This window comes from Castor canadensis, chromosome 14, assembly GCF_047511655.1.
Source record: "Castor canadensis chromosome 14, mCasCan1.hap1v2, whole genome shotgun sequence".
In the NCBI taxonomy this organism is placed as follows: Eukaryota; Metazoa; Chordata; class Mammalia; order Rodentia; family Castoridae; genus Castor; species Castor canadensis.
Window position 1 is genome coordinate 48990993 of NC_133399.1, and position 27944 is coordinate 49018936.

General features: G+C 52.9%; 1 protein-coding gene across 2 annotated transcripts; it reads right to left on the bottom strand.

Moving 5' to 3' along the window:
• Shc2 (SHC adaptor protein 2) lies at positions 1 to 27585 on the bottom strand. Of its 2 annotated transcripts, XR_012441419.1 has the most exons (14): positions 27125 to 27585; positions 18940 to 19010; positions 17400 to 17460; positions 17124 to 17243; positions 14556 to 14609; positions 14318 to 14369; positions 14085 to 14211; positions 12663 to 12828; positions 11975 to 12035; positions 8684 to 8842; positions 6496 to 6806; positions 3932 to 4055; positions 2837 to 2970; positions 1 to 1384 (listed from the first exon to the last, which is right to left on the bottom strand). XR_012441419.1 is itself a non-coding variant. In XM_020163214.2 (13 exons), exons 1-12 carry the CDS (start codon positions 27560 to 27562, stop codon positions 2842 to 2844), a joined length of 1749 nt encoding a protein of 582 aa, XP_020018803.2. In that variant the 5' UTR covers positions 27563 to 27585; the 3' UTR covers positions 1 to 1384; positions 2837 to 2841. The 2 variants fall into 2 exon arrangements, 1 of the variants encoding a protein (XP_020018803.2); XM_020163214.2 differs by lacking the exon at positions 3932 to 4055.
• Between the last annotated feature and the right edge of the window lie 359 nt (positions 27586 to 27944).

Here is a 27944-nt window from a genome sequence, read left to right on the forward strand (position 1 = left end):
TTCAAGGGCCAACCAGGATTTTTATTCGCCACAACTTCCCCAGACACATCCCCCAGGAGATAGGGCAGAAAAGCACAGTCCCTTCCCAGGGGTCCAGGCCTGAGTAGCCTCAGCCCTTAGCTGTGGCCCAGCAGGATGTGGAGAGGGTCTAGGACTCTCTGGGAGTGATGCCACTGTGTGTGAGGAATCTGACAAGAGTCCTGTGGCGGGGGGGGGGTTCCCTGGGAGACAAAAGCCTGGAGATAACATAAGAAAGGCCTGTAGCACAGAATCAGAGCACTTGAATGGAGCTGGTCTGAGTTAGGGATCTCGAAGGTGTCAGGGTGTCGAGGGGCACTAAGACGTTGAACTACACTGAAGACAGGTGGGGGTGCTTAAGAAGGGGGAGGGGGGTCTTGGGAGAGGTCTGCAGCATGTGGAAGGTAGTTCATGTGTCTCCACAGAGGAGCTAGGGGTGAACTCTATAGAAATGCTGAAGCTCATTTTATCTTGGAATAAAATCAGAGGTGTCTGAGACAGTTAAAGGGGATTCTTGCTAACCCACAATCTCCTCCAACCTCAGGCTTCAATCCACCTTTTCCTCCTCTAGTCCCTGAGGCCAATGAAGGACCTCTGAACCCCTCCTTGGCTGTCACCTGGGAGCCTCATCCTTGCTCCTCAGCCCTACCAGGACCCCTAAATGTGCAGGTGGCTCAAGCTCAGTGCTGTGTCATCCCCAGGTTTAATTATAGAGTCCAATGTCCAGTTGGTTCAACAGCTGGGAGGCAGCTGGTGGCACACCCTGGTGTCCTTCCTCCTGTTCCCAGGGGGGCAGGGCCACACAACTGCCCTGCATCAACTCACCTGGACACCTCCACCACCCCAAGTGGTGCTCCCAAGACTGCCCCCATGCCAAGGTCAGCATGTAGCTAAGACCCCAAAGCACCTTAATTCCCCTCAAAGACAACAGTGCACCCAGCCTGTCAGGTGGAAAAAATGGAGCCCAGACAGGGAAGGAGTCTACATCCACACAAGGCTGGGTACCCTCCATTCCTGGGACACAACCTGAGTCCAGCTGAGAGGACACAGTGCCTCTCTGGCCCCATTAGGGACCTGTGGCCAGGTCTCCACACAGAGGCTGCATTTTGATGTATTTTCTTTAAAGACGAGGTCTGTCTTTGGTATGAGCGCCTTTGCTCCAGCAAGTGGGGTGGACACCACTGGCCCTGCCCAGCCCAGGGCAGCTGGAGGAAGGAAGATTCCCGAGGCTCTTGTGGAGTAAGGAGAGACAGTGGCTGTTCCAGTTCTGGTGGTTCTGGGCTGACGGGGTCCAAGAGAAAGGCTGAGAGCCACAAGGCCACAGCACGGGTATCTCGGGGGCAGAAGCCAGGCTAAGGACAGTAACCTGTGGGCAGAAGGAAAGGTGAGGTTGGGTTACCACAATAGCAACCACATACCTGAGTCCAAGCCTCAGCCGTACTTCTGCCTCCTTTGAACAAGAAGGGCCTCGATCTCCATGTTACAGCCACTCAGGGTCTCTCAGCAACCAGAGCTCCAGTCCTGCTGTGTGCCCCAGGGCGGTGCCTCAGCCTCTCTGTGCAAACCCAGATGCTAACCCCAGTGCCTGTCTCAGCACTGTCAGTAGATGTGGAGCAGATGTCATGACTGCCCCGAGTGTTATTTCTCAGCTCACAAACCCCTTTGGGGATAGAATGAATGTCTGTCTAGCATGGACAGACGCACAGGCCCAGCATCACATAGATAGATGTCTGCGGGAGTTCATAGGGCCACCCTCTAAATCACTGAAGCCCCTCCCCAGACAGAGAGGCCCTGCCCGAAGCCCCAGGAGTTAGCCAAGCTGGGTTGGGGAGGGCAATGCAGAAGAGGGGCAGGGAGAAGACGTTGTCATGGGGACAGGAGAGCAACCTGACCTAGCCAGCAACTCCCAGGAAAAATCCATACCCCCTGCAGCTCTGTCCCAGACCAACCCCACTCCCAATTCCAGCTGCTCCCTCCTGCCTTCCCCCCTCCACAGCCTCATTCCTCCTCCTGCACTGCCCAGCCCCCCCTCACCCCAAGAGACCCTAGAGTCACCATGTGTCAAACCCTCCCTCGGGTCTCTAGTACCACCAGTCAGAGACTGTGCTGAACTACTTCCCTTTCCCTCACACACCAGCCCCTGCCTGCCCCAGCTGGCCTCTCCAGGAAGGAAGCCAGCTGCCTAGAACCCAGCGGTGGTCATAAATATTCAGGTGACTTTGATCACCAGTCAATCATACGGTCACCATGAGGCTCAGGAATTCCACTCCTAGGAACATGCCCACCCACAAGCAGCAGGAACCCACGTCCACACAGAAACCTGCTCACGCAGGCTCACAGCATCCAAAACACGGAAACAGCCCCAGTATCCATGGATGGATGAGTGGACACACAACATGGTCTATCCACACGCTAGAACATCACTCAGCCACAAACAAGAGGAGGCTCTGGCACACCGCACAATGTGGAGGGTCCTCAAGTGCTCAGTGGGAGAAGCAGATACACAGGCCACAGTGCGACTCTATTGCTAGGAAACGTCAGCACAGGCGAATCCAGAGACAGGACGTGAATTTGTGGGTGCTGGGGTCTAAGGAGTGCTGGAGTGATTGTTCATAGGTACAGGCCTTCCTTTGAGGTGGTGGAATGTTCTAGAGTTAGGCTGTGGTAATGGTTGCACAACTCTGAATGTGGCAAAACACACTGACCATACAATGAATGGATGATCTGCAGGCTGTGTGAATTGCACCTCAATTTTTAAACGCCAGAAGAAATCGGTCTGTGGGTAAATGGCAGGTACCACAGCCATCCAATTACACACCTGGCTCAGGGCTCCCGTGAGACCACGCCACGCAGATGCAACTCACTCTCAGCGGCCACGATGGGCTGCCCATTCTGCAGATGGTAGTCAATGAGGTGGCTGATGCTCTCAAATAGCACATCCTTGGTCCGCACCTGTGAGATAGCATGAATACCCTCCGGAGCTCGTCCAGAGGCCAACTCTCTACCCACCCAGACTGCTGAGTGGAACCCGTTTCAGCAACCCTCTGGGTGACTGGCAGGTGGCAAGTCAGGGCCTCTGGGACAGAGGACTCCACTACAGAATCTGCCACAGGTTCTGCCTCACACATCTATAATCCCAGCACTCTGAGAGGCTGAGGCAGAAAGATCAAGAGTTGAGGTCAGCCTGGGCTGTATAGTGAGACCCTGTCTCAAAAAAAGAAAAGTCCAGAACTGTGGATGGGCCCAGTTTGAAACCACCAGAGGCACGTACCACATGTCCTGTAGTGGCCTCCATAAAGGGACATCCAAGCCAGGTACCATGGCTCATGCCTATAATCCTACCTTCTTGGGAGGCTGAGATCAGGAGGATCACTGTTCAAAACCAATCAGAGCAAAAAGTTTCTCGAGACCTCCATCTCCAAAATAACCAAAGCAAAATGGACTGAAGGTGTGGCTCAAGTAGTAGAGTGCCTGCTTTGCAAGCACAAAGACCTGAGTTCAAACCCCAGTCCCACCAAAAAAAAAAAAAGAGGATGTCCATGTTCTAACCCTGGTACCCGTGAATATGACCTTAGTGAAAAAAAACAGGTCTTTATAGATATAAACCAGTTAAGTATCTCAAGACGAGAGCTATGAACTATCCAGATGGACCTAAATCCAATGTCAGTGTCCTCATCAGAAGAGGAAAATTTAGACTCAGGAGCACACAGAGAAAGCCACATGAACACAGAGACAGAGACAGAGCCATGTCTGCAGGCCAAACACAAAGGATCACAGGCAGTCACTAGACTCTGGCAGAGGACTCAAAAGGACCAGCCCTGCCCACACCTTGACCTTGGACTTCTGACCTCTAGAACTGAGAAAGGATAAATCTCAGCCGGGTGTGGTAGTGAACACCTATAACCCCACTTACTCATGAGACTGAGGAAGGAGGATGGCAAGTTCAAGGCCAGCCTCTGTCTCAGAATAAAGGACTGCAGATGTGGCTCAGCAGTGGAGCATTTGCCTAGCATATTCCAAGGTCCTGAGTTCAATCTCTAGTACCAAAAAAAATAATAATTAAATTAAAATAAAATAAACAAATCTTAGTTGTTATAAACCATATCATTTGTGGTCATTTGGTACAGCAGCCCCAGGGAACCAGTATAACATGAAATCTTGGAGGTATACACCCCAAACTCAGAAAACAATAGCATCTTTTTTGTTTTGTTCTTTGCTCCTGGGTTTTGCTAGGCAGGGTTTGCTGCAGCACCTAGAACTTGCTAGGCAGGCACTCTAACCACCTGAATCGTGCCCCAGCCCTTTGTTACTTTATTTTTCAGGTAGAGTCTCATGATTTTCACCCAGGGAGGCCTAAGCCCACAATCCTCCAGATCTTCACCTCCAGAGTAACTGGGGTTATAGCTGTGAGCTACCATGCCCAGTCCATCTGCATTTTAGAATGGGAAAATATTAGCAGCACTGGGCTGGAGAACTGGATGCAAAACCGAGATACCCTCTAACCCATGGCTTCTGATCCCTCCATGGAGGATGCTGCTCATTGGAAACGCAGGTTAAATACACATCCCTGGGCTCTGGTGACAGAATCATCTACTTCCATGGCCCTGGGGCTGGGGCAAGGGAATCTGCATTTTTCTGGGCTTTTTAATCAGACATGGTTTCTTTAAGGAGCCCAGGCTGGCCTGGGACTTGTCATCCTCCTGCCCTTACTTCCAGAGTGCTGGGATTGCAGGTATGAAAGACCATGCCCAGCTGGAAATCTACATTTTAACAAAGCATCAATTTCTGTAGGTGTTAAAGCCACCAATGGCAGTCCCATTTAGCAGAGAGGGAATGGACCTGGCTAGAACTGGCCTAACCCCTGCCAGGCCCAGCTGAGGCAGCTAAGGAGGATAGGAAGCTGAGGCAGCTCCAGGAGCAGAGGCCTGGCTGGCCACCTGGGCCAGACTGCACATCTCCCTCATGAGTGTGTGCTCTGTACAGAGACATGGGCCCCTCGCAGGCACTAGGGGGTCCAGCTGGATAGGAAAAGCACTTTGAGGTGCTGAGAAGGGTCCAAGTCCCGAGCCCTGCTCACCTATGGGCCTAAGGCCTCTGCACACTAGAAAATGCCTCAAAACCCCTCAGAGTCCTAGAAAACTGGAGAGTGCTTTGTAAATTATAAAGTGCTTCAAAAATGGGAAACTGTTGGCTCTCACTATATAAGATGCAACAGGCAATTTAGCAAGACCCTGTCTCAAAATAAAACTTAATAAAGGACTGTAGCTATGGCTCAGTAATGGAGCATTTGCAGAGAGGGAATGGGCCCGGTTGGAACTGTAAGATGCACCAGGATACTCTGTGCCAGGAATGGAGGGACTAGAACCCCAGTGAAACAATACAATTGCCTAGAAGCATGAGGCCCCTGAGCTCAATTCCCAGTACTACCAAAGAAGAAAGAGAAACAGGAAAAAACGAGACACAATTGTTAGTTTAAAAAGAAAAAAAAAGAAGATTCCAGCTGGGCATAGTGACTCATGCCTGTAATCCCAGCTATGCAGGGATCAAAAAGATAGAGATTCGAGGACAGCCCAGGCAAAAAGTCAGCAAGACCCCATCTCGATCAATAAGTTGGGCACGGTGGTGCATGTCTGTCATCCCAGCTACAAGGAAAGCATAAATAGGAGGATCACCATCCAAGGCCGACCTAGGCAAAAACACAAGACCTTATCTGAAAAATAACTAAAGCAAAGAAGAGCTGGGGGGCATGGCTCAAGTTGTAGAGCACCTGCCTAGCAAGCATGAGATGGCTCTGAGTTCAATCCCCAGTATTGCCAGGCACCAATGGCTCACGTCTGTAATCCTAGCTACTGAGGAGGCACAGATCAGGAGAATTGTGGTTCCAAGCCAGTCCAAGCAAGGGTCGTGAGACCCTATCTCAAAAATACCCAACACGAAACAGGGCTGGCAGAGTGGCTCTAGTGGTAGAGTGCCTGCTTAGCAAGTGTGAGGTCTTGAGTTCAAACCTCAGCACCACCAAAAAACAAAAAATCCCCAGTACCACCAGGAAAAACAAAAAAAAAAAGATTCCAGAGATGTCAGAATGGGGGAAGGAGACCCATCCTCAAATCAAAATGGTTCAGTAACTTGTAGACCCCCTAAACTCAGGAATCTGAACAGGTTTTGCAACCCCTGAGACACATCAGGACATGGAAAGACAGTATCTATCTATATATCTATCTATCTATCAAGACGGCACTATTTGTGCTACCAATCCTAGTGGTGAGTGCAGGGGAGGGGCTGAAGCTCAAAGCTTTGTGAACCCAGAATGGCCTTGGAATTAGAAGTGCTTTGGTAAATCCCAAAGTGTTTACAGACTGGCAAGTCCTCTAAAACACTAAACTTTAGTTGCCTCTGACAACATAGGGCTTTGTTCTCTAGAAGATGCTCCACAGACCCTAGCAGCCTGTCCCCTCCTCAACCCCCATGCCACCTTACCACTCCCTCAGGATCCACCAGCAACAGGTGCTTGGGCTGCCCAGCGTGCATGCCTGTGAGGACATACTGCCCAGGGTTGGTGACACTGTCGCGCACAAGGAAGTCCCCGTCGGCTCGAAGCAGCTTCTCTGCTGCCCGGCGGCTCATGCGGCCATGGTACCAGGGCTCCTGCCGCAGCTGCTCCTCTGTGGGGGCGATGGGGGCCCGGCGGGTGGGAGGGCTGGGCCACTGATCCTCCAAAGAGAGCTGGGCTGCCATACCACCCGCTGCCACCGAGCACTCGTGCAACTTCAGTGCGTCCTCAAAGGGTCCTGCAAGCCAAGGAGAGGAGGGCTGGGGAAGTTGGGGCCGTGCAATGGGCACCCCAGGATATTTGTGACTGAGCTCAGCCACTAAATACAGCCTGGTATGTTGGCAGGCTTACTGCACCATCAGTGTGTTTATTACTTATTAGCCTTATTAGCTCCCTTAATTGTTCAACACAATCCCTTGGGGTTTCTTTATTCTTTTTTTTGCGGTACTGGGGGTTTGAACTCTGGGTCTCACTCTTGCTAGGCAGCTGCTCTACCACTTGAGCCATTCTGTCAGCCCTGTTTGTATTTAATATTTTCAAGATATAGGGTCTCAAGAACTATTTGCCCAGGCTGACTTTGAACCATGATCTTCCTGATCTCTGCCTCCCACGTAGCTAGGATTATAGGTGAATGCCACCAGCACCCAGGCTCTGGGGTGTCTGAGGATATACAAAGGATGTCAACATTATTTTATTTATTTATTTGTTTGTTTGTCTACTTATTTATTTATTTTGGTGATACTGGGGTTTGAACTCAGGGCTTTGTGCTTGCAAAGCAGGCACTCTACCACTTGAGCCACCCCAGTCCTGCTACCATTTCTTTCTTCCTTATGCCTGTACAAATTACTTTTCCTTATCACACTGGCCTCCTGCCCACATGTGTGTCTCTCGTTTCATTACCTGCACTGACAAGTCCTCAGCATACCACTGCAGCGGGTCCCAGTGGCATGACTGTCCTATACCTAACTTAGTGAAGGTGTTTTTACTGCTCTGGACTTAAGCCTCAGTCTTTCACCATGAATGGAGGCAGAAAGTGGCACAGACAAGACTACTCCAGGACCCGACCCTGATTCACCTGTGATTTGGGGCCTCTGCAGCCTCTGCTAGCTGGGAACATTCCTGCTCACCCAGACCACCAGGCTACCAGCCTGGCCAATCCACACAAGTGTCCTGTTCTCCAGGCTGGAGATTGGCTAAGGGATGAGCACCCCTCCCTGGAGGCCAATTAGAGGCAGTGGCTTGCTTAGGGGATACCCACACAAATAGTTCTCTGCTGAATGTGGGTCCCAGGTTAGCTCCCAGGGGACAGATGACTTCAAAGGGAGCTCACCCCAGCCTGCCTTTCCCTCCTAAGGCCTGCCATGAGGAAGAGGCCATGCTCCTAGTCCAGTGCCTGTACACAGAGGGCGCTCATGTCATTATCACAACAATAAAAAGAAATAGATGGTAGGGGGAATAGGGCTTTGCAAACATTTCAAAGAAGAAATTTCCAGCCATCTGGGAGGCCCTGAGGAGCCAGCACCCCACAGTGTCCAGGGAACAGGTTGCAATCTATGTGGGAAAATAAGGAGAGCATTACGGGTACTTCCCGGAGGAAGGACAACCATCTCCATCAGACAGAGCCATCTTCACACTGGATATCCCATAGGGAAGGAGCGAATGAGCTCCACCATCAGACTAGTCTTCCCTTGTCAGTCTGGGATCTCTCTGGGAGCTACATGTATGTCCCAGGCAACTGGGATTCCCATGGGAAAGGGGTGACCTCCCCACCCAGGCCACTGAGTAACAGGACTCAACAGACCAGCAAGATCTCGAGGCAGACCTCCTCCCTGCAGACTAGACAATGTCTTGAGGCCAGCCTTGGGGAGCCCAGCAGATGGAGCCCCACAGACAAAAGACTAGTCCTCCTCAAACAGAAATCCCATGGGCATAGAGCTTGGCTTCCCAGTGGAGGAAGGACCTCAGCCTCCTCCATCAGACAAGGCATTCAGAAAGGATACTGACCCCATCAGACTTCATTCAGTCCACTGGAAGTAGAGTGGGCTCTCCTGGCCCCTGTGGACTCTCTCCTTAGACCACAGGGTGGCTGGGACACTCTGCAGGGGCCTTACGTACGCATGTCGAACAGGTCCTTCTTGGGGCTGTCCTCAGCCGACAGAGGCACCACGTCCTCGGGCTCCATGGCGTCCAGACCCTGGGTGTTGACATACAGGTGTTCCTCGTAGTCTCTTGGCCCCCGAGGGTCTGCCTGCACGTAGCCGTCTCCAGGCGGGACTAGGAAGTAAGGAGGGCAGTGGGGTCAGCAGGGAGCCCAGCACCTGGGACAAGGCTCTGGGCAGGAGAGCAGGGCCACCAGAGCCCATAACTCCTCTAGGGAGGACAATACTGGTCACCACCCCCCCACAGGCCCCATCAGGAACACCATGCTGAGTGTCTCCCATTCAGAATGAAAATCGGCAGTGTCCCAGCCCAGAGCAGAAGTGGACAAAGTGCTCAGGTAAAGGCTGGGGACACTGGATGTCCACATGAGGAGGAGCAGCACCCGCCCAGCTATCTTCAGGCAGGAGGGGCCAACAGGAGCATCCAGGTACTGAGCGGGCTCAGATGTTTACGTTCAATCCCCACAGTGAAACGGTAATGGCAGCGCTCTGCTTCCCTGTAATTATGTTATCAGCATGATGCACGGTTAGGTCATCCTTCTGTCTCTGCTCTATTTTAGGGCTGGCTTTCCTTTCTTCTTTTTAATTTTATTTTTGAATGTGTAAAGCATTCATGTGGCTCAAAAGCCGTAGCTATATCACAAGGACCGTTGAGAGTCTTCCACTCAGCTTTGACCCTTCCAGATCCTGCCAAGTCCTTGACCAATATGCCTCTGTGGGGTGATGGGTGACCTTGTCCCTTCCACCTCACCCCCATGGACCATCAGACCATCAGACTTTTTGCCGGACTGGTGGATGAGAAATGGCACCTGGGATGATTCAACTTGTGTTTCTCTATTTTGAGAAGGCTGAGCACCTTATCCTGAGTCAGAAGGTATTCGTGTATCTCAGAACTTAATCCCTGGCAGGAAGATGTGCTCCAATGATACACTGTGTGGCCCAATCCAGCCCAGGGTTCTGTGGGTTGTGATGTCTGCTTTATCCGGTTGTATCATGAACTCTCAGGAACATCCAGGCTCCCAGGCTGTGGATGTGGGCAAATTACTTAACCTCTCTGTGCCTCAGTCTCCTCCTCTGCAAAATAGTGAGAGTAAGCTCTTCCTCATAAAATAGCAGTGAGGCCAGGTGTGGTGGTGCATGCGTGTGATCCCAGCACTGGGGAAGCAGAGGCAGGGTGAGGCAGGAGGATCTCCAGTTCCAGGTCACCCTGGGCTAACATAGTAAGATCTGTCTCAAAAGAAGGAGCGGGGGAGGAGGAGAAGGGAGTAGGGAGGGGGAAGAAGGGAAGAGAAGAGAAAAAGAAGATGGAGGATAAAGAGGAGGAGGAAGAAGGAAGAGGACGAGAAATAAATGTGAGAACAGTGCCCAGCAAGACCTGTGTGGTTGCAGAGCGGAGAGAACCCTAGCCTTCCCATATACCAAGTGGAACCCAGGTTCTCCTGGGCTTGTATCAGGACTATAGGGGATAAGGCAGGGGCACAAACCCAGGCAGTAGGAGAGCAGAGTGGAAGAGAGGACTTGCATGGGGTGGACAGGTGGAAGAATTCCTGCATGTTGGAGCTGAGGCACTGACATATGAGTGGGAGTTCTTGGGAAGAGACTTGGAAGGGGCAGGATAAGAAACATATGCAGAAGCACAGGGGAGGAGTCCCTGGTGAGCCCTGGGGTCAGGGGAAAGCAGCCAGCATCCCAGAGAAAAGGCAAAGCCAGGCCACGGTATACTTGGCACCTTCTGGGCACTCAGTGAGAGGAGTATTCTTTAGCCACAGAGCAGGGAGCTGATGAGCCCTCTGCCACTTGGCAGTGAGAAGCCCATGTTATCTGGGAAAATCTAAATAAATCCCACCAAAGACGTTGGCTAGGCTGAGGGAGACAGGCAGCTGCAGGTAGGTGACCACCAGGCTCACTTTGGAGAGTGGACAGCAGCAGCACTGGTAACAGGACCCAGCACTGTGCTGTGCACAAGGGGGAGTTGGGAGATCACAGGCAAGAAACCCCAAGACAGGAAGCAGCACACAGCTGCTCAGAAAACTGCCACACAGCAGGACCCCAACAGTGACCAAGGAAATGAGACAGGATTGGGTGGGCATCCACAGCGTGCACCTCAAGTGTGAAAGTCTCTTTGTGTACCAATTTGTAAAACACCTGAAAGGAAATACAGACATGCCCAAGGGATGTGCTGCCAGGCTGGGCCTCAGAACCTCTGTAACATTTATTCTGTGTGACAGGACATGAAGGCTTGAGAGCCGAAAGTCCAATCCTTCTGTTAGAACAAAAAAAAAACCTCACAGTTTTTAGCAAGAAAGCTGGTGAGAACATGCATGATTTCTACCAAGCAGGTAGGAGTGGCTGCCTACGTGCAAGCCCATGGTTGCTCATTACTCTGCTTGTCACAGCACACCCCTGGAATCTTCGCGAATATCAGGAGCAGGGGTGGGCAAGAGGAATACCACAGAGTCATGGAAAATAATGAGAAGTCTGCAGTGCACTGATGTGAAAAGAATCCACAACAGGGGCGAGTGCAGTGGCTCACATCTATAATCCCAACTACTCAGAAGGTGGAGATCAGAAGGATTACAGTTCAAAAAGTTATTGAGACCCAATCATCAACAAATAAGCCAGGTGTGGTGGTACATGTGGAAGGCATAGGTAGGGGAATCACATTCCAGACCAACCAAGCAAACACATGCGAATCTATCTGAAAAATAACTACAACAACAAAAAAAGGGCTAGAGGCATGGCTTAAGTGGTAGACAGCCTGCCTAGCAAGCTTGAGACTCTGACTTCAACCCCCATCCCATACCATCAAAAAAGAAAAGTCCGTAACAGACTGTCATGTGAGCAAAAGCATTATGCACAGAAAGCCCCCAACCGGAGACAAGAGGAAAGCACAGTAATGCATATTCAAACTGGCTTGAATATTTCACGAATTCTGAAAAATTTCAGAAACCACTGGCTACTAACATGTCTGCTTGGTGGGGCGGGTTGGAGGGAAGCAGCACAGGTGGGCAGAGAAGAGGTCCTCCCTGCATGCAGTTCACACTCCCAGTTTTGAATCACGTGGTACAGAATCTGTCCCCAAATCTAATGACATCATCTGTACAAGTAAAGGAGTGGATGGTTCCACTCACACAGAGCAGGAGGAGCATGAGTAACCTTGGGGGTGAACTGACTATGCAGAGGGGAATGTTGGAGAGACCAGAACGAGTGGGGCCCCACGTCCTGTGAGAGGCTGGGCAAGACCTACCTTGACTGGAGGTACCCAGGTCCCACTGGCCACAGGCGTCTCTTCGTGCAGGACATGCTGCCTGAAAGAGAAGCATGGTGATCCCTGGGTATGTGCAAACTCCATCCCAGCCAGCACCCCAATCTCTATCCCACTCCAAATGGCTGGAGACTTCAGATGGCTGGGAGTTCAGCTCCATGCCCCTCCTGGTTCTCCCCCTCCCTCCTCAAGCCACTTGCAGTGGCCACAGGACTGGAGCCTCTCTCACAGCTGCTGCAGTCTTGGCCTTTTCCTGTGCAAGGCGACTGCCTTCCTGCCAACTGCATAGGATTTTCTCCCTGCTGGTGCCTTTCCTGCTCTGCAGTCCTGGGCAGCTGCTGGTCACTGCCCCATACTATGTCTTGGGGAGGATCCAGACACCCATGTCATTTTCCCCTTAGTCCAAGATCCAGGCGCAGCTGCAGTGGTTTGCTCACTGTCTGAGAGGGACCTGTTTCAGGTGCAGCACTGAACCTGGTGCAGACAGGACAGAGCATGCAGACAGCACCAAGTGTGTCTCAGTGAGCGGAAGGATGACGAGCAAATGGAAGAATGACAGGTGAGCACAGCAATCCCCAGGACTGAGGTGCAAGGGCGTTGGAGGAAAAGCCAGGGTAAGGTCCAGGGCCCTCTACCGCACCCAGCCCCTCAGGGAATGGCAGAGGCTGACCTGTCCGAGGGTCCCAAGGACTGCCAGAGCACATGGCTGTGTGACGGTCAGCCTGGAATCCACCAGCCCGCCCAGGGGCGGCTCCTTTCCCGGGATGCTATTGTAGTAATTGTGCTCCGTGGCCTCCTCCTCGTCCCCCCAGGCTGACTCCTCCAGCCCTGTCAGCCTAAAAGACACAGTAAGGTGTCTAGGGTGAGAACACTGGAGTACCCATTCTGACCCCCCAACCATCAGCCATGCCTTCCCATAACTGGGCCTCTTTCCTCATCTATGAGATGGAAGGTGGTGCCCTGTCCACAGCCTGGCACAAACACCAGAAGGTCCTCAGCCGGGCTGGCCTCTGCTCCCTCCTGTCCACCAGGCAACCCAGGCAGCAACATCCAGTTTGTACTAGAAGCAAATGTCGTGGGTCAGATGGCAACAACCTCAGAGGTAAGATGCCCGCAGAGACAGGATGCCCTCCAGGCCTCGCCTGCCCTTAGAGGGACTTGCTCCACATCCTCATCCCATGCTGCGGCAGATAAGCAGGCTCCTCAGAGTACATAGGGGATGAGACAAGGGAAGACAGAGCAGTCACATAGGGTGCTCTGTGGACAGCAGAAGGCAGGAGCCAACAGCGTCCTGCAACAGCAAGGAAAACGCAGGAACTCACACACCCGTAAATACCCTCCTGCTGCTCCAATTGCCCACCCTGTGCACAGCCTGAACTTTTTTTTTTTAAGTGGCACTAGTGTTTGAATTCTGGGCCTCACACTTGCTAGGTCTGCCCTCTACCACTTGAGTCACTCCTCCAGCCTGTTTTGCTTTTGTTATTTTATAGATAGGGCCTTCAGTTTTTGCCCAGGGCTGGCCTCAGACCTCAATCCTCCTACCTCTGCTCCAATGTAGCTAGGATGGCAGGTGTGAGCCATCACACCCAGCCCATAACCTGAACTTCTGGCAGCTACAGGTACTTAACAGGGCTCTTTCCCTAGAGCTGGGTCAACTCAGGGCCAAACTCAACTCCTGCCGTACGGTTGCACAGGACAAGAAAAAACACTTTCAAATCCTAAAATTTAAGTGGCTGACAAAACACCCTGAGGATAATATTTTGCAACACAGTGAAGTTCAAATTTCAGTGTCTATAAATAAAGTTTTGTGGGCGCCCACCACGTGGAGCTATTTACTTGCATTTTGTGGTGAAATGGAGACTGCTCACAAGACTGAGGATACTAACTGTCTAGCTGGTGCTGGAGCAATGACAGCATCAGTGATGACTGAGGCACTCTGGGGACTTGCTCAGAAGGAGGGGAGGTGGGGGTCCTTCCATGGGTGACATAGGTAACACTTTCAGGGCCCAAGGGGGACAGGCAAAGCTTAGCCCAGGCCCAGTGTGTGAAGCAGAGCTGGCTACCTGGCCTGTCAGATTCTATGTGTCTTTACCTTTCAGGGGGCACAACAGCCTTGGGGGGGCTGTGCAGGTACTGCTTGAAGCGCAACTCAAAGGCTTGGCCCACGGTGCTGATGACGCTCTGGGCAAGGCCCTCACAGCACTCAAGGATATGGCAGGCTGGGGTGAGGGTGGATGACAGCGTCAGATGGTGTCCTTCACTTCCCATCATGGCATCACACCTGCCAACCCCAGCCCTCAGCTCAGACCTCCCACCATGGCTCACCTCTCTGGTTGATTGGGTCCTTGGCAACATAGGCCACGTAATCTGTCATGTCCTGAGGAGAGGGCCGGCGGGAGGGTCAGCGGGGCCTGGCCACTGTCTGGGTCCTGCCCTGCTCCCCAACAGTGGAAGGGGTGGGGGTTGTGGGCAGAGAAGGTGGGGTCTGGGGAAGTCGAGATGGTCTCAAGACTGGAGGAGCAAAGGGCACAGGGCTCCATCCCCACCCCAACCTCAGCCTTACCGTGTCGCCACCCGATGCAAAGGAGATGGACTGCATGTGGTGGTTGGCGATGATCTGTGCTGGCAAGGAGACACACATGGTCACATGTGGTCACACACAGTCACAGAACAAGTCCAAAATGGGGGGCGGAGGGGAGCCCTGCAGTTTGGCCAAGCAGATAGATCAGGCTGCAGGGGGATGGCTGGGGCAGGGACATGACATGGGACCAGAAATGTCCCCCTGCCTGGACCTGACCCTGGGTCAACTAAGATCCAAGAGTTCCACCAGGACCTGGGGCCTAGGGAGGGTACAGCAGGGAGAAAGGTCACACATCCACATATGTGAGAGGACAAACCACTCACAGGGGATATCCTCATGCATGCACCCACCTGAGCTCATACAGACACAGTGACACATCCCAACACACACACAGAGGCAAACACATAGGCAGATGCAACAGACACATATAGACACAGACACACAGTCACATCCACAAGCATGCACAGACACACACAGGCAGGCAGATGCACACAGGCAGACACAAACACACACACACACACACACACACACACACACATGCAGATACACACACTCAAGCAGCCCACTCCACACTTCCATCTACTGCCAGTGACAACTGTAAGCTCATTTGCATACTTGTTTGAATTTCTTTGTGTGGCCCCACCTCATCTGCCACCTGTCACTCAAGTTCCTCCACAACCCTGTGCCAGAGTCAGACAGGCCACGTGCCCCCCATAAAACATCCATTGCTCAGTGCCCACTACCCTTGAGGCTCTCCATTGCACAACACCCCTGCTGAGGACCCTTGGTGGTCTGACAGGCCACCGCAGGAGTGTCCAGCGTGGCCATCAGGTCACAGCTGCTTTCTAGAGACTGGCTACCCCACCCATCCCCTCACACCAGCCCAGGGATATCTGCCATTACATACAGCGTCCACCCCATACCTCCAGGGCCAGCCCACTGAGCCCCAGCTCCTCCCCTGGTCTCTGCTGCCCTCTCCAGCTGCCTCTCTTAGCTTTTACCCAAGGTGCCTGCCAGGAACCCTCTCCTCTCTTCTCCACTCAGCACCAACCTCTCTGCCTGCAGGAAGCCCTCCAGGATCCCCCTTCTGAGTCACCCATCCCTCACAGGAGCCCTTGCTGTAGCACAGCGGCTCTCTATGTGCACCCTGCCACACAGAAACTCGCAGCCCCAAACTCCTGCTCACTCCCTAGGTGCCCAGCTAAGAAGCTCCCCGCAGACCCTCAATTCCTAAGGCTCCTCATTCTACCCCCCACACCATGTGGCCTCTATGGCAATTTGCCTTATTGCCACCAGTTCCTCAACCCTCTGGGAGCCCGGCCTTGCCCTGTAACTGCAGAGTCCTCCCACTGGAGGAGACAAGCACATTTGTGACAGAATGAGGCCAACTCAGATTGTGCCTGACCGAGGCTGGGCCTGGAGATGCCCAGAGTGGTTCTGCATGCCTTCCTGTGCTCCAGGCTCTAGCATGACAGAGGCCCAAGCCAGGTCTGGCTTGGGATAGTGGAACAGACAGAATCATCAGCCTTCAGCTGAATCAGTGCTCACTGCCCTGCTGCTGCAGTTGGGATTGCTTGTTATTCGATCCATACCATGCTAGCTGACACAACTCCAGCTGAGACTTCTTTGAGTCTCTAACCAGAAAGCCACTCCCAACCAGGTCAAAATGAGAAGTTTAGTGTTCACAGCAGCTGAAACCCAGACTTGCCCCATTCTAAACAAGGCTCCTCCCACAACTTTCTCCAGAACATTCTCTTACCCCACCATGAGTCCCCCAGTAGAGCCTATCCATTGTGCCTCTCAGATCTAGCCTAAGTCTGGCTGTGCTCCCCGAAGATCTAACCATAGCTGCTCTCACCCTGCTCGGCTGCACCCCTGACCCTGCTCTCTGGACACACACCAAACTCATCCTGGTGGCCAGCGCTGACTTCTCCCATAGGAAATGCCTCCTCTCAGCAGCCAGACCTCTGCCCAAGAATCCCTCTCTTCTCCACCTCTAACGAGGGCTCCTCAATGTCCCCTCCAGGACACAGTGTCCTGTTTGTGTCCAACACAGCCTTCTCCTGGCCTCACAATGTTCTCAGAATTCATCAGTGTTCCCTCACTTGTGCAATTCTCACTTGGTTGTTTGTTTCTACCAGAAGACTGGAAGTAGGGGTTCCCCCAACACGAGGCCAGGTCGTTCTCTGGGGCGGGTGTCCTAGGCACTGTAGGGCACTGAATAGCATACCTAGTCTCCACCCACTCCAAGTCCTAATAGGCGTGGGTGGAAATGGCCTGGTCAGCATACCTGCCCTGCACTCCATGAGGGTGCAGTGATGTCCTCTTGGCTCCTGGCTCACAGAAGGGGCCTCAGGATGCATCCATAGTGATGCCTATATGCCACACGCAGCCTGTGCCCTCCGTCCCTTCCCCCATCCCTCCTGGCTCCAACTTGGTATGAAGCAAAGACTGCTAGAGGTCTAAGGGGTTCTGGAGATTCCAGGAGGGGTTCAGGGGTCCCGCAGAGTAGGTGGGAGCTGAGGTGGGGATAGGGTGAGCAGCACCCACCTGGCGTGTGGCAGGCACTGAGAGGTTGAGGCCGTCAATGGATATGTTGACAGAAATGCTCATGCCAGCAAAGCGCAGGTTGCTTTTGCCCAGGACAGAGGCCAGCGCCTTATTGGGGGCCTAGGGGAACAGAGAGCACAGCAAGGAGTTGTGTGTGGTGTGGCTTGTTATGGGGGTGGGGAGCACAAGGGGCTCCCAGGGTGGCCATGGTGCTCCCCCTCCCGATCTCCAAATGCACTCACTAGAGCCCTACTTGAGGCCACAGCCCTCACCCACCTTCTTCTTCCACGAGCCCCGGACACCAGGCACAGCCTCATGGAGCCGGTTGATGGCTTCCCTATGATTGAAGAGGGGGAGGATCAGACAGAGGAAGGGACAGGGAGGGGACAGGGGCTTAGGGAAGGGTTGGAGTCTATGACATGGGTGGGGTTCCAAGAAAGGAGGGCAGAGAGAGGAACAGGGCTGAAAGGGCACAGAAGGTCCTGACATGGGCAGGGGCACCTGGAGGGGACAAGGAGGGCCACAGCTGGGGACACCAGCCCCACCCTTAGCACCTGGCCTTCAGCTCTCTTTCCTTTCCAGTGGCCGTGTGTGCCCAGGAGGGATCAGGCTTGGGGGACTGAACAAAGCAGAGGTCCTCTGCTCTGAGGTCCCCCAATATGGCAGGAACTAATCTCCACAATGCGGGAAGGAGGGGAGCCACTGATTTCCGGGAGGTCAGGACAGGACCCTGAAGGTCGCATGGGCACAAAACAAGCCCTGGAAGATGTCAGTGTCAGGGCAAGAGCCTGAGGTGGGGCAGTCACTGAGGAAACAACGCTCCCACAGGAGGTAAAAGCTGTCACCATAACATTCCTCTCTTTAGTGTCTGTAAATGGAGAAATGAAAACTATCCACACTGACTTAATTGTGAACATTCACAGCAACAGGATTCACAGCAGCCGAAAGCTTGGAAAAGCCAGAGTGTCCACGGAAGGACAAATGGGTGCCTGCAGTGTGGTCATCCACATCACAGCATCACTCAGTCATGAACAGGACACAGCTCTGGCCCACACTACAACATGGAAGGATTGTGCTCAGGGAGAGGACCAGACACAAAAGGCCACAGTGTCTGGTCCATTTCTCCATTCACAGAAAAATGTCCTGAAGAGGCAAATTCAGAGTAGGAAGTGGACCTGTGGGAGCGCAAGGCTGTGGACAGGCTGGGGAGGCGGGCACCGGGCTTTCTTTTGGGTGATGGAATGTTCTGAACTAGACAGAGGTGGAGGGTGCACAGCTCTCTGGAGATACCAAAAAGCAAAAAGGTGGATTGTTTGATATGCAAATTGCATCCCAAGAGTTTCTTTAAGTTTATACTGAGTGGAATAAATCTGTTTTCAATGGAAATGATGCAGGTTCTTCCCTGTCCAGGCCTTCACAGAGCCCTTCCACACAGCTCAGAGTACTGCAAGATCAGCCTGCCTCTCTGTGTCCTGCCCAGGGTAGCCCTGATGGTCAAGGGAGCCAGCCAATACCTGTGGGTCCCCATGCAAGACTCCTCCCAGCTCCCTCCTGACATCACACCGCACTCTCAGAGGCAGGTTGGTGGCTCCATCCGTTAGAGTGAGATGGAGGCTGGGGAGCACAGGTAACTGCAATGCATGGCAGGTGGGACCCAGACCCAGACCCAGGGTGCCACACAGCACATGCCCTGCACAGCAGTGTCCCCCAAGTAGGGGTGTGGGAGTGAAGCCCTGCCCACCTGCCTTCCTCTGGAGGCCTCTCGCCAGCTAGGCTGACTGAGACCTGAGCCCCCAGCCCCATCCTGAGGCCTTACCTGGTCACCTGGGTTCGAGTGTTAAAATCCAGTGAGCGCATGGAGCGGAGAACTTCGATGCAGCCCATGTACTACAGAGAGAGAATAGAGTCAATGGGCAGAGCCCCAGCTCAGAACCCATGACCTACTCCAGGGGCTCTCCAGCCTCCTTGAGGTCACCCTGGGCCCATCCTCCCTCCCTGGACACTGCCTCAGGGGCTTCACACCTGCTGTCCTTGCTGTCCCCTCCCCCACTTGCTGCCCCCCCCCCCCACATCCCAAAGTTGAACTTGCAGGTCACCCTAGGCTCTTTTGTGTCCTATTGCACTCGTTCATTTAACTGTCTGCCACTTGATTGTGATCTGTCTGCTCCATCAGAGTGTAAGATGGGGAGGACAGGCATGGAGACAATCTTGTTCATGAATCCCCAGGCCAGGCACAGGTCTGAAGGACAGTCAGGACAGAAACTCTCTGGCCAGCAAAGATGAAAACATCAATGATCAGCTCCTTTACGGGAAATTTGCTGACTCGTATCTAGGTGACCATTTCCAGAGATGATTCACAGTTTTAGAGAAGGACACAGAGGGACAAAAGAGGTAGAAACTTCAGCACAGCTCCAGCCCTGCCTCAACACTGGAAGGGGGCATGGCTGGAAATGACCGTCTCATCCTTCCAACCATACTTGGCTGACCAGAGGATGTATGGCACAGCCACATGTCTGTGGAATGTGTAGAAGAGTTGAATCCAGAGGATAGAAAGTAGACTTATGGATGCCAGAGGCTGGGGAGAGGATGAAGTGACTGCTCATGGGCACAGGGCTTCCTCAGGGTGATGAGAAAGTTCTAGAAATAGTCCTTTGTCCACTTCCTGTCAGCCCTGATGTCAACTGCTCTGCTCTGCATCCCTGTCACCATCATGTGAATTTCATTTCCCTACCATACCAACTGCCTCCCATGATGAACTAATACCCTTGAAACCATGAGCCAAAATAATTTCTCCCTTAAAAAAAGAAAAGAAAGTAAGTTCTGGAAATAGAGTTGGTGACAGCACAACCCTGTGATGGACCAAATGTCACTGAAAATAATGATTAAATTTTCTTTGTGATTTTTTCTTAAAAAGCTCATTTAATTATTCTTTTTGGGAGTCTTGCTTATTACTCATTGCCAAGGCTAGTACCAACCCCTGGGTTCAAGTGATCCTCTTGCTTCAGCCTCCCAGGTGCTGTAATGACAGATGTGTTTTGTGATTTTTATCTCAGTTTCTTAAAAACATTATAAACACACACTTTGACCCCACAATTCCAGTTTCAAGGCTTTACTCAGCCACACCAGCCCCACGCTGTGTGCGCAGGAGGCTGGTGGGGGGGGGGAGGTGTGCAGGCCTCACCCAGGGCTGGAGGCAGGTACAGGCTTAGGGGCCCTACTGCCCTGTCACCCTCTAGGGTAGCTTCCACCATCCTACTTCTGCCCACCACCACCCCCACCCCAAATCCTCCCAGCGTCAGATCTGTGAGTTGTTCCTCCCTCATTCTACTCTACACAAGTTGAGAAAACCTGGAGATACCCTAAATATAGCAGGGACAGGTCCACAGACCTGGGGTGCTAGATCCAACACAGGAAGCTTGTTACAGGTGAATTTGCAGGAGCTGGTGTGTATATAGCTCAGCAGCAGAGCACATGCCTTGCATGCTTAAAACCCTGAGTTCGATTCCCAGCAAGAAAAAGAAAAGAAAAATGGGAGAATTTGCACTAAGCAATGAAGAACTTTTAGTATAAGTATGTCCCACGTAGTACAGGAGATACCTTGGAAATTTAAATTTAACTGGCTGTCCTGAGCTTCTGCCGAAGATAAACAAGTTGAGGTATTGGGATAGAAGAGTATGCAGTTGTAAACAGAAACAAGTAATTTTTATGTATTTAGGTGCAATTATCTCCCAGGCACAGTTTTAAGTAACGAGACACAAGATAAAAGTACCATGTGGTAGCATTCCTGTAGAAGGGTGAGGAGGAGTGGGGGTGCATGCACACATGGATTAAGTAAGGTCTGGTGGGTCCCAGCAGATATCACTGGCAGATTGTGAAAATGGCAACAAGTTGTCCCTCCCTCCATCTGCCCTCAGGGGGGTCGTGTGGCTTGTTTTGTCAATAAGACATCAGTGAATGTGACACACAGAGCCTCAGAAGCACGCATACCCTAGCCGTGCCTCTGGCTGCTCTTGGGGTCTTGGATGACAAGACCCATGTCCCAGCTAACATAAGGCCACTCACCACACAAACAAAGCCAGGAAGATCACTCAGCCCTCACCAACCACAGAATCATGAGAAACAAATGTCAGTGTTTCACTGCCCCACACTGTGCAATGCTTTACCAGCAAAAACTCACTAAGGCAGCAACCAAGTGGGGAAGAGGCAGCAAGTGAGGACCTGGCAAAAGAAACAGCAAGCACAAGCAATAAGTGGGGTCCGCATGGAGAGACCAGGCTCACTGTGATGTGGCTGGAGCAAGGGGGAAAGCAACAAAGAGAGATAAGAGGAGGTGGGCCAGGAAGCCAAGCTGCTCAGCTGTTGAATGAATGGATGGGTGAGTGGATGGTGGATGGATGAATGGAAGGGTGGACTGATGAATGGGTGAATAGATGAATGGATGCATGTGTGATGAATGGATGAATGGATGGACAATGAGTAGATAGATGAATGGGTAGAGGGACAGACGGATGGATGGATGGATGGATGAGTGGATGAGTGGGTGGATGGAAGGGTGGATGGATGGATGGATAGATGGATGAGTACATGGATGAATGGGTGGACAGATGGGTGAATGGGTGAGTGGGTGGGTGGATGGATGGGTAGATGGATGAATAGATGAGTACATGGGTGAGTAAATGGATTGCATGCTTAGATGATGGACTAGCAAATTAATGGACAAGCATGGACTATATGCTAAATATGTGTCAGACTTGTAGCACCCCAAAGGGAATCACCCACGGTCCCTGCCCCCAGGACCAGAGAAAACAGCTTTGGAGAGAACTAAGCTACTCCTGGTACCTTCTTGAAACAAAGACATGTGTCTGGTGTGGGAGTTCATGCCAGTTTCTGGTGCTTCAAGGCTGTAGGGTACTGATTCTGCTGACCTGCAGACCACACTGCTCCTCATTGGCTTAAAAACAATTTGGTGGCCTCATTTTCCCTACCATGCAGTGTGGGAAACAGAAGGTGGAGCCTCTTACAAAGAGGAAAAGGATGGGAAGGTAATGGTCTTCTGGATACATAGGCAATGTCTCTTGCTGTGCCTGCCACTTCACGACCAAAAGGAAGCTAAGCCAGCCTGGTGAAAATGAACATGCAAAATGAAAGAAAGATTGCAGATGCTGCAATCTGGAATTCATCTACCTTGGAGCTACCCTGACTCTCATCCTCAGGGAAGAAGCTGCCTCTGTGGCCAGCTCTGCCAACTTCTCACTATTCCCCTGCAGATCACCAGCATAAGAACCATAGTGTAGGGGAGAAGCTACCTGACCCTTGTCATTTCAGTGACATGTGTCCAGGTCTGCATCCCTGCCCAGGTGTGGGCAGGCTGCTGTCCATCAATGTTCTGTGCTGTGAGCAGAGGTGGCCACACAAATCCTCCTCTCATAAAGAACTTGGGCTGACGTAGCAAGGGTGCTGTAGAAAGTGGAGAGCGTTTATCACTGGAGTTTTGTGTAGGGCAAAGTCCAGCCTGGTACAAGGAGGAGGACACAGGATTGGAGTCCTCAGCTTCTCCACAGCACAAGCTGCACTTCTTACAACACAGTTGCATGTAGCTCAGACACGGTCCTTCAGAGAAGCCCAGACATGAGGGATCAGTATTCAATAGAACTGAGCTGTCCAACGTGGCGCCCTGTTGCCTTGAATGGCCCCTGATATCTAACAAAAAATGCAAAATGGAAAACATAGCTACCCAGACACACGAGTCACATTGCCAGGTGACTAAGGGGCTGCCATGCTGCACAGCACAGTTATAGAAATTCTCTAGGCAGTGCGGTCCAGGGAGCCACATAGCACTGGGCTGGCCAGTGAGGCTAGGAAAAGGCTGGGGACTCTGGGGTGCTGTCCTCACCATAAGGAGACCCAAGATAAGAGGACCCTTTCTGCAGAACAACCTCTGCTAGAAGAGGAAGTGACCCAGGACAGCAAGGTGCCAAGTACAGGTGCAGGGAGGGGGTCCCTAAGGTTCCACAGCTGGGTGGCTTAAAGCCACAAAATTGCACCTGTCCATAGTTCTGGGGCCAGAAGTCCAAGATCCAGGGCTGTATAGGGCTGTGCTCCCTCCAGAAGCTCCAGGGAAGGTCCTTCCTTCCTTTCCCAGGCCCTGGCATGGCCGGCAGTTCTTCAGTCCTTGCCTTGTGGCCACATCACTCCCATCTCCTCCTCTGTTATCCCTCAGCCTCCCGCCCACGTGTCTTCATGTGGCTGTCTTTCAAGGACACCGGGGAACTGGATTTAGGGTCCATCTAGAATAATCTAATCTTAACTAATTCCATCTGCAGAGTCCATTTCTAAATAAGGTCTAATTCTGAGTTCTTGATGGGGACACCATTTACCCCAGTACAGATGCCAACAACCTGGATGCATGATGAAGTCACTGAGCTACCGAATTAACCAACCTGAGCCGCCCTACCCCAACGTTGCTTCTCACAACAAGCAACAGCCTTTCAGCTCTCAGCTGCTGACGCAGCTGGCAGTGCCCAGGTGCAAGTGCCACAGTGTCAGGACTCTTAGGAGAGGCTCTGAGGATCATTCCTTGGCTTTGTTGTACCATAGTTCCTCAGAAAACCTGAGGGTGGTGCAGAGCCTCCAGCTCAGACCTCCACAAACAAGGTGCACTGAGTTGGAACCCCAGCTGGCAGCATCACACACAACTCTTGTGCCCCATCTCTTTATTCACAAACTGGGGCCACCATAGGGCCTTGTGAGGGTTCTATGACCCTAACTGTGTGTGGATTCCCAGCAGCTTAAAAAAAAAAAAAGTCACCACAAATTTAGGGGCTTAGACGACAAATGTATTTCCTTACTATTCTGGGGTCAGGAATCTGGCACAGGCTCTGCTGGGCTAAAATCTAGGTGGGGCAGTGTTGGTTCCCCCTGGAAGCTTCAGGGAAGACCCTCATTCCAACTACCTCAGCTCCTAGAGGCCCCACATCCTCGGCTTGTGGGTCCTTCCTCCCTCCTCAGAGCAGCAGCTCAGCATCTCCCAGTCTCTTCCTGCTTCTGCCTTTTCTGCCTTCCTTTTATGAGGACCCTGTACTGCTGAGTGGCAGAATGATCCAGTGTGATCCCCAGCTCATTTGCCAGACTTTCTAGGTAGGTGCTTTACCACTTGAGCCATTCCACCAGCCCTGTTTTGTATTGGGTTTTTTGTTTGTTTGTTTTTCAAGGTAGGGTCTTGTGAACTATTTTGCTTTGGCTGACTTTGAACCTTGATCCTCCTAATCTCTGCCTCCTGAGTAGCTAGGATTACAGGTGTGAGCCACCAGTACCAGGCCTGCAGGGTCCCTTCTGCCATGGGAGGTGATGTCCACAGGCTCTAAACTTTAGGACTTGGACATGTGGGGGTGTAAAGTTATTCTGTCAACCACACTGCTGTGTGACAAGTGTCAGTGAGTTCTGGCCCTCATGAGAGGAGTCTCAGCTCCAGATCTGGTCTTGGATTTTCACACAGCCACCTCAGACACAACTCTGCCTCTCTGTGCCTTAGTTTACCAAGCTGTATGTGGGAATGACAACCCTCTCTTGGATACAAGAGTCCTGCTCAGACCTGCTGATCCATGTATCCCTTTGCCTGTGTGACATGGAACCTGGGTACTCTCCACTTTGACCTCCTCCTTTTAAACCAGGAGGCTTGCCTGGCTTGCTATACCGGGTAGAAGCTTAGGCTGGAGACAATAGTTCTCAGGGAATAGGGCTAGGTACCAAGTCTGCTTTAGACCCCACAGGGCCTCCTGATCCCATCCATCCATCTGTAACTCCTCTGGGCTCCTTCTCCAACACCAGCAGTGTTCCCACTTCTGTCCAGCCCCAGATCCCCCTGGTCCAAGCCATTGTCCTTGCCCGAGGATGTCCCAGCTTCCTCCTGGGTCTCCTTCCTATTCTAGCCCTGCTGGAAAGATACTTTTAAAACTCCAAGCTCCACCCTTGAAAAACATTGGAGCCCATGCTTGCTTCTCAGGGTCATGCAGCTTAGTCCTCCCCAATCCCTCCAGCCACATGCATCTCCAGTTACTAGCAAGTGCCAGATTCACTTCCTGACACACGGCCTTTGCACTGGCTGTACCTGCTTAAATGTCACTGAGAGATGACTTTCCAAACACTGCAGCTCAAGTGGTCATCCATCTCGCTGACATCACACAATTCCACCATCAAATAGCCCCTACGAGGACCTACAATTTTCCCATTTATTTGTCTTCTTGTTTATTTATTAGACAATCAAAGCTCCCTAAGGACAGGGACTAGATCTTTCTTGAATTCTCCACATCATCAGTACCTGACAGGGGTAAGCATACATTAAATATTTCCTATATCGACACAAAGTGTTACACATTATAACCCAACACTAGGAACCCAAACTGAGTATCTGAATTCTGAACAGCATATATCTATCTGCCAGATGTGACGTGCCCTCTGATGGAAATAGTGTGAAAGGGAGCCCACAGCATCATCCATGAGACATTCTTGTAACACCTGGTTCCAGCCAAACCTGAAGAGCCACAGGGCCACAGAAGAGTGTGGAAGGGCAAACTAAACCCAAAACGCAGGGCACCATCTGCAGAGGGATATCCAGCCCCTATGTCCAGACAGACGTCAGAGCCACAAGCCACTTCTGAATGCACAGGTCTGGCTGGCCCTGGAGATCTGAGGGTCCCAGGGACTCGATGCCACAGCCTGGACCACAGATGAATGCCTGCAACATTCCCACAGGGGTGGGAAAGGCTTACCATTTCCCTCAGGCTATGGAAACAAAGTACCATGGTGGCTTAAAACAACAGAAGTTTATTCTTTCTCAGTTCTGTGGGCCTGAAGTCTGAGATCCAGGTCTATGCAGTATTTCCTCCAGGGGAGGCTCTCTCTGCCTCTCCCAATGTCTGGGGATCTTCAGTGGTCCAGCAGTCTTCAGTGGTCTTTGGCTGTAGTCTTGTCCATCATTCCCACTTCTGCCTCTGTCTTATATTGGTCTCTGTGTGTCTCTGTCCAAATTTCCCTCCCTCATAAAGACAGCAGTCATTGCTTTAGGACACACCCCAATGCTGTGGGCCCTCATCTTAACTTCATGACATCTTACTTATTACTACAAAGTAAGATCCCATTCTCAGATTCCTAATGCACATGCAACCTGGGGGCACTATTCAAAAGACAGTGTAAGTGATGCCAGGGACTGTTCTAGAGAAAGCGAGCATCCTTGGTCTCCATATGCCAAACATGCACTCCCAGAATCCTGGTCCAGGACAGTCAGGGAGAAGGGGACACTGCCCCATGTCCAACCGTATTCCAAAACCGCTGATCGTTTCATAAACTGTGGCGTACAAGACACCAGGTGGGATGTCTGAGGGTGAGCGTCAAAAGGTTTATCACAAACTATACACATACAGGGACAAGCACATTGTGCAAGGAAGGCAACACGTCCACAGTGCCGGAGGAAATGCGGGGTCCATCGCCCCACCCTCCTGTGTTTTCAAAGGTTCATAGTAAAATCTCAGATAAATAAAGGTCAGTGTCTTGTGCACTTCCGAGGCCCTGTAGTCTCATATCTGGAACCCCAGGTCTGGGCAGCCCCACCTCGAACCGAAGTCTCTCGGCAGGTCCCCACTGGGTCATCTGCGACGGAGTTTTTCATGGGGTTCGGATGTCAGGACTTCCCAGCCAGGTCCTCCTCTAGATTCTACCATCCAACAGCAGTAGGGGATACTTAACCTGCGCATGCGTGCCCCCCCCAACCTGCCACCCTCTCCCCGCCCCTCCCCACGTGACGCTGTGGGAACCGACCCCAGAGCTTCGGGGTGGGGGCAGCCGCGAAGCACTGGCTGGAGATGGGGGGTCCCAAGTGGGGAGAAGAAGAAGACAGGTGGAGATCGAACACCCTGGCTCTTGGTGTCTGGGATCCCAGAGAGAAAATGGGAGAGACCCAGACCCCAGGACTGGGGACAGACCCGGGGATCCCCCGGCGCACTCACCCGAACGATGTAGGAGACCCCAGGACCCAGGACCCTGGCGTCGGGGTGCAGCCAGCCGTGCGCCGGCTTGTGGATGAAGCCGCCCTTGCGCGCCCACTCGTCGGCCGCGGCGTCTGGGGGCCCAGCCGTCCCCCGCGCGCCCCGCGTTCCGCGCGCCCCCGCGGCCCGGCAGCGGCTGAGTGCAGACAGCGGACAGGGCGCGGCGCAACGCGGCTCGCAGGCGCCCAACACCGCGGCTGCCAGAGCGGGGACCCCCGCCGGGCCCGCGGGCTCGGGCTGGGGGTCAGCCGCGCGCGCAGCCGCCGGGCCGCGGCCCAGGAAGCCGGCGGGCGCCGCGAACTTCCACTGCGGCATGCGCGGCAGTAGCGCGCAGAAGGTGGTGGGCGCCTCGGGCTCGGGGGGCGCGGGGGGCGCGCGCCCGCCCGGACCCTGCGTCATGGCCGCGGCCGCCGGACCGAGCCGACCCGGCTGCGCCTGGTGCGGAGGCGGCCTTGGCTCCCGCCCGCTCCTCCCCGCCCGGCCGGTGATGTCACCGCCCGGCCCAGCGCGCAGCCGCGGGGGGCTGCGCCCCTGGGACCCTGGCCCTCGGCGTCCTGGCGCCTGGAGAGGGCCGGGGGCGACCGAGGCTCACTGAGGCACGCGCGCTGACTGGGAAGCCGCGGCCAGGGAGAGGGGAGGTTTCGCATCCAAGACCCAGCGCGACCCCGCCCACCGCCCAAGTTCCCAGAAGGGCAGAACTGGAAGGGGCTTCAAAACCACCCTGAGACTGACAGGGAAACTGAGGCCTGTGGAGGAGCGCAGGTCCATCAGGAACAAAGAG

Coding starts and splice junctions, on each gene's coding strand:
- Shc2 (XM_020163214.2), bottom strand. CDS start 27,562: ATGACGCAGGGTCCGGGCGGGCGCGCGCCCCCCGCGCCCCCCGAGCCC. Junction 17,244..17,399: donor GGGGCTCGTGGAAGAAGAAG/GTGGGTGAGGGC, acceptor CTGTTCCCCTAG/GCCCCCAATAAGGCGCTGGC. Junction 14,610..17,123: donor CAGTGCCTGCCACACGCCAG/GTGGGTGCTGCT, acceptor TTGCCAGCACAG/ATCATCGCCAACCACCACAT.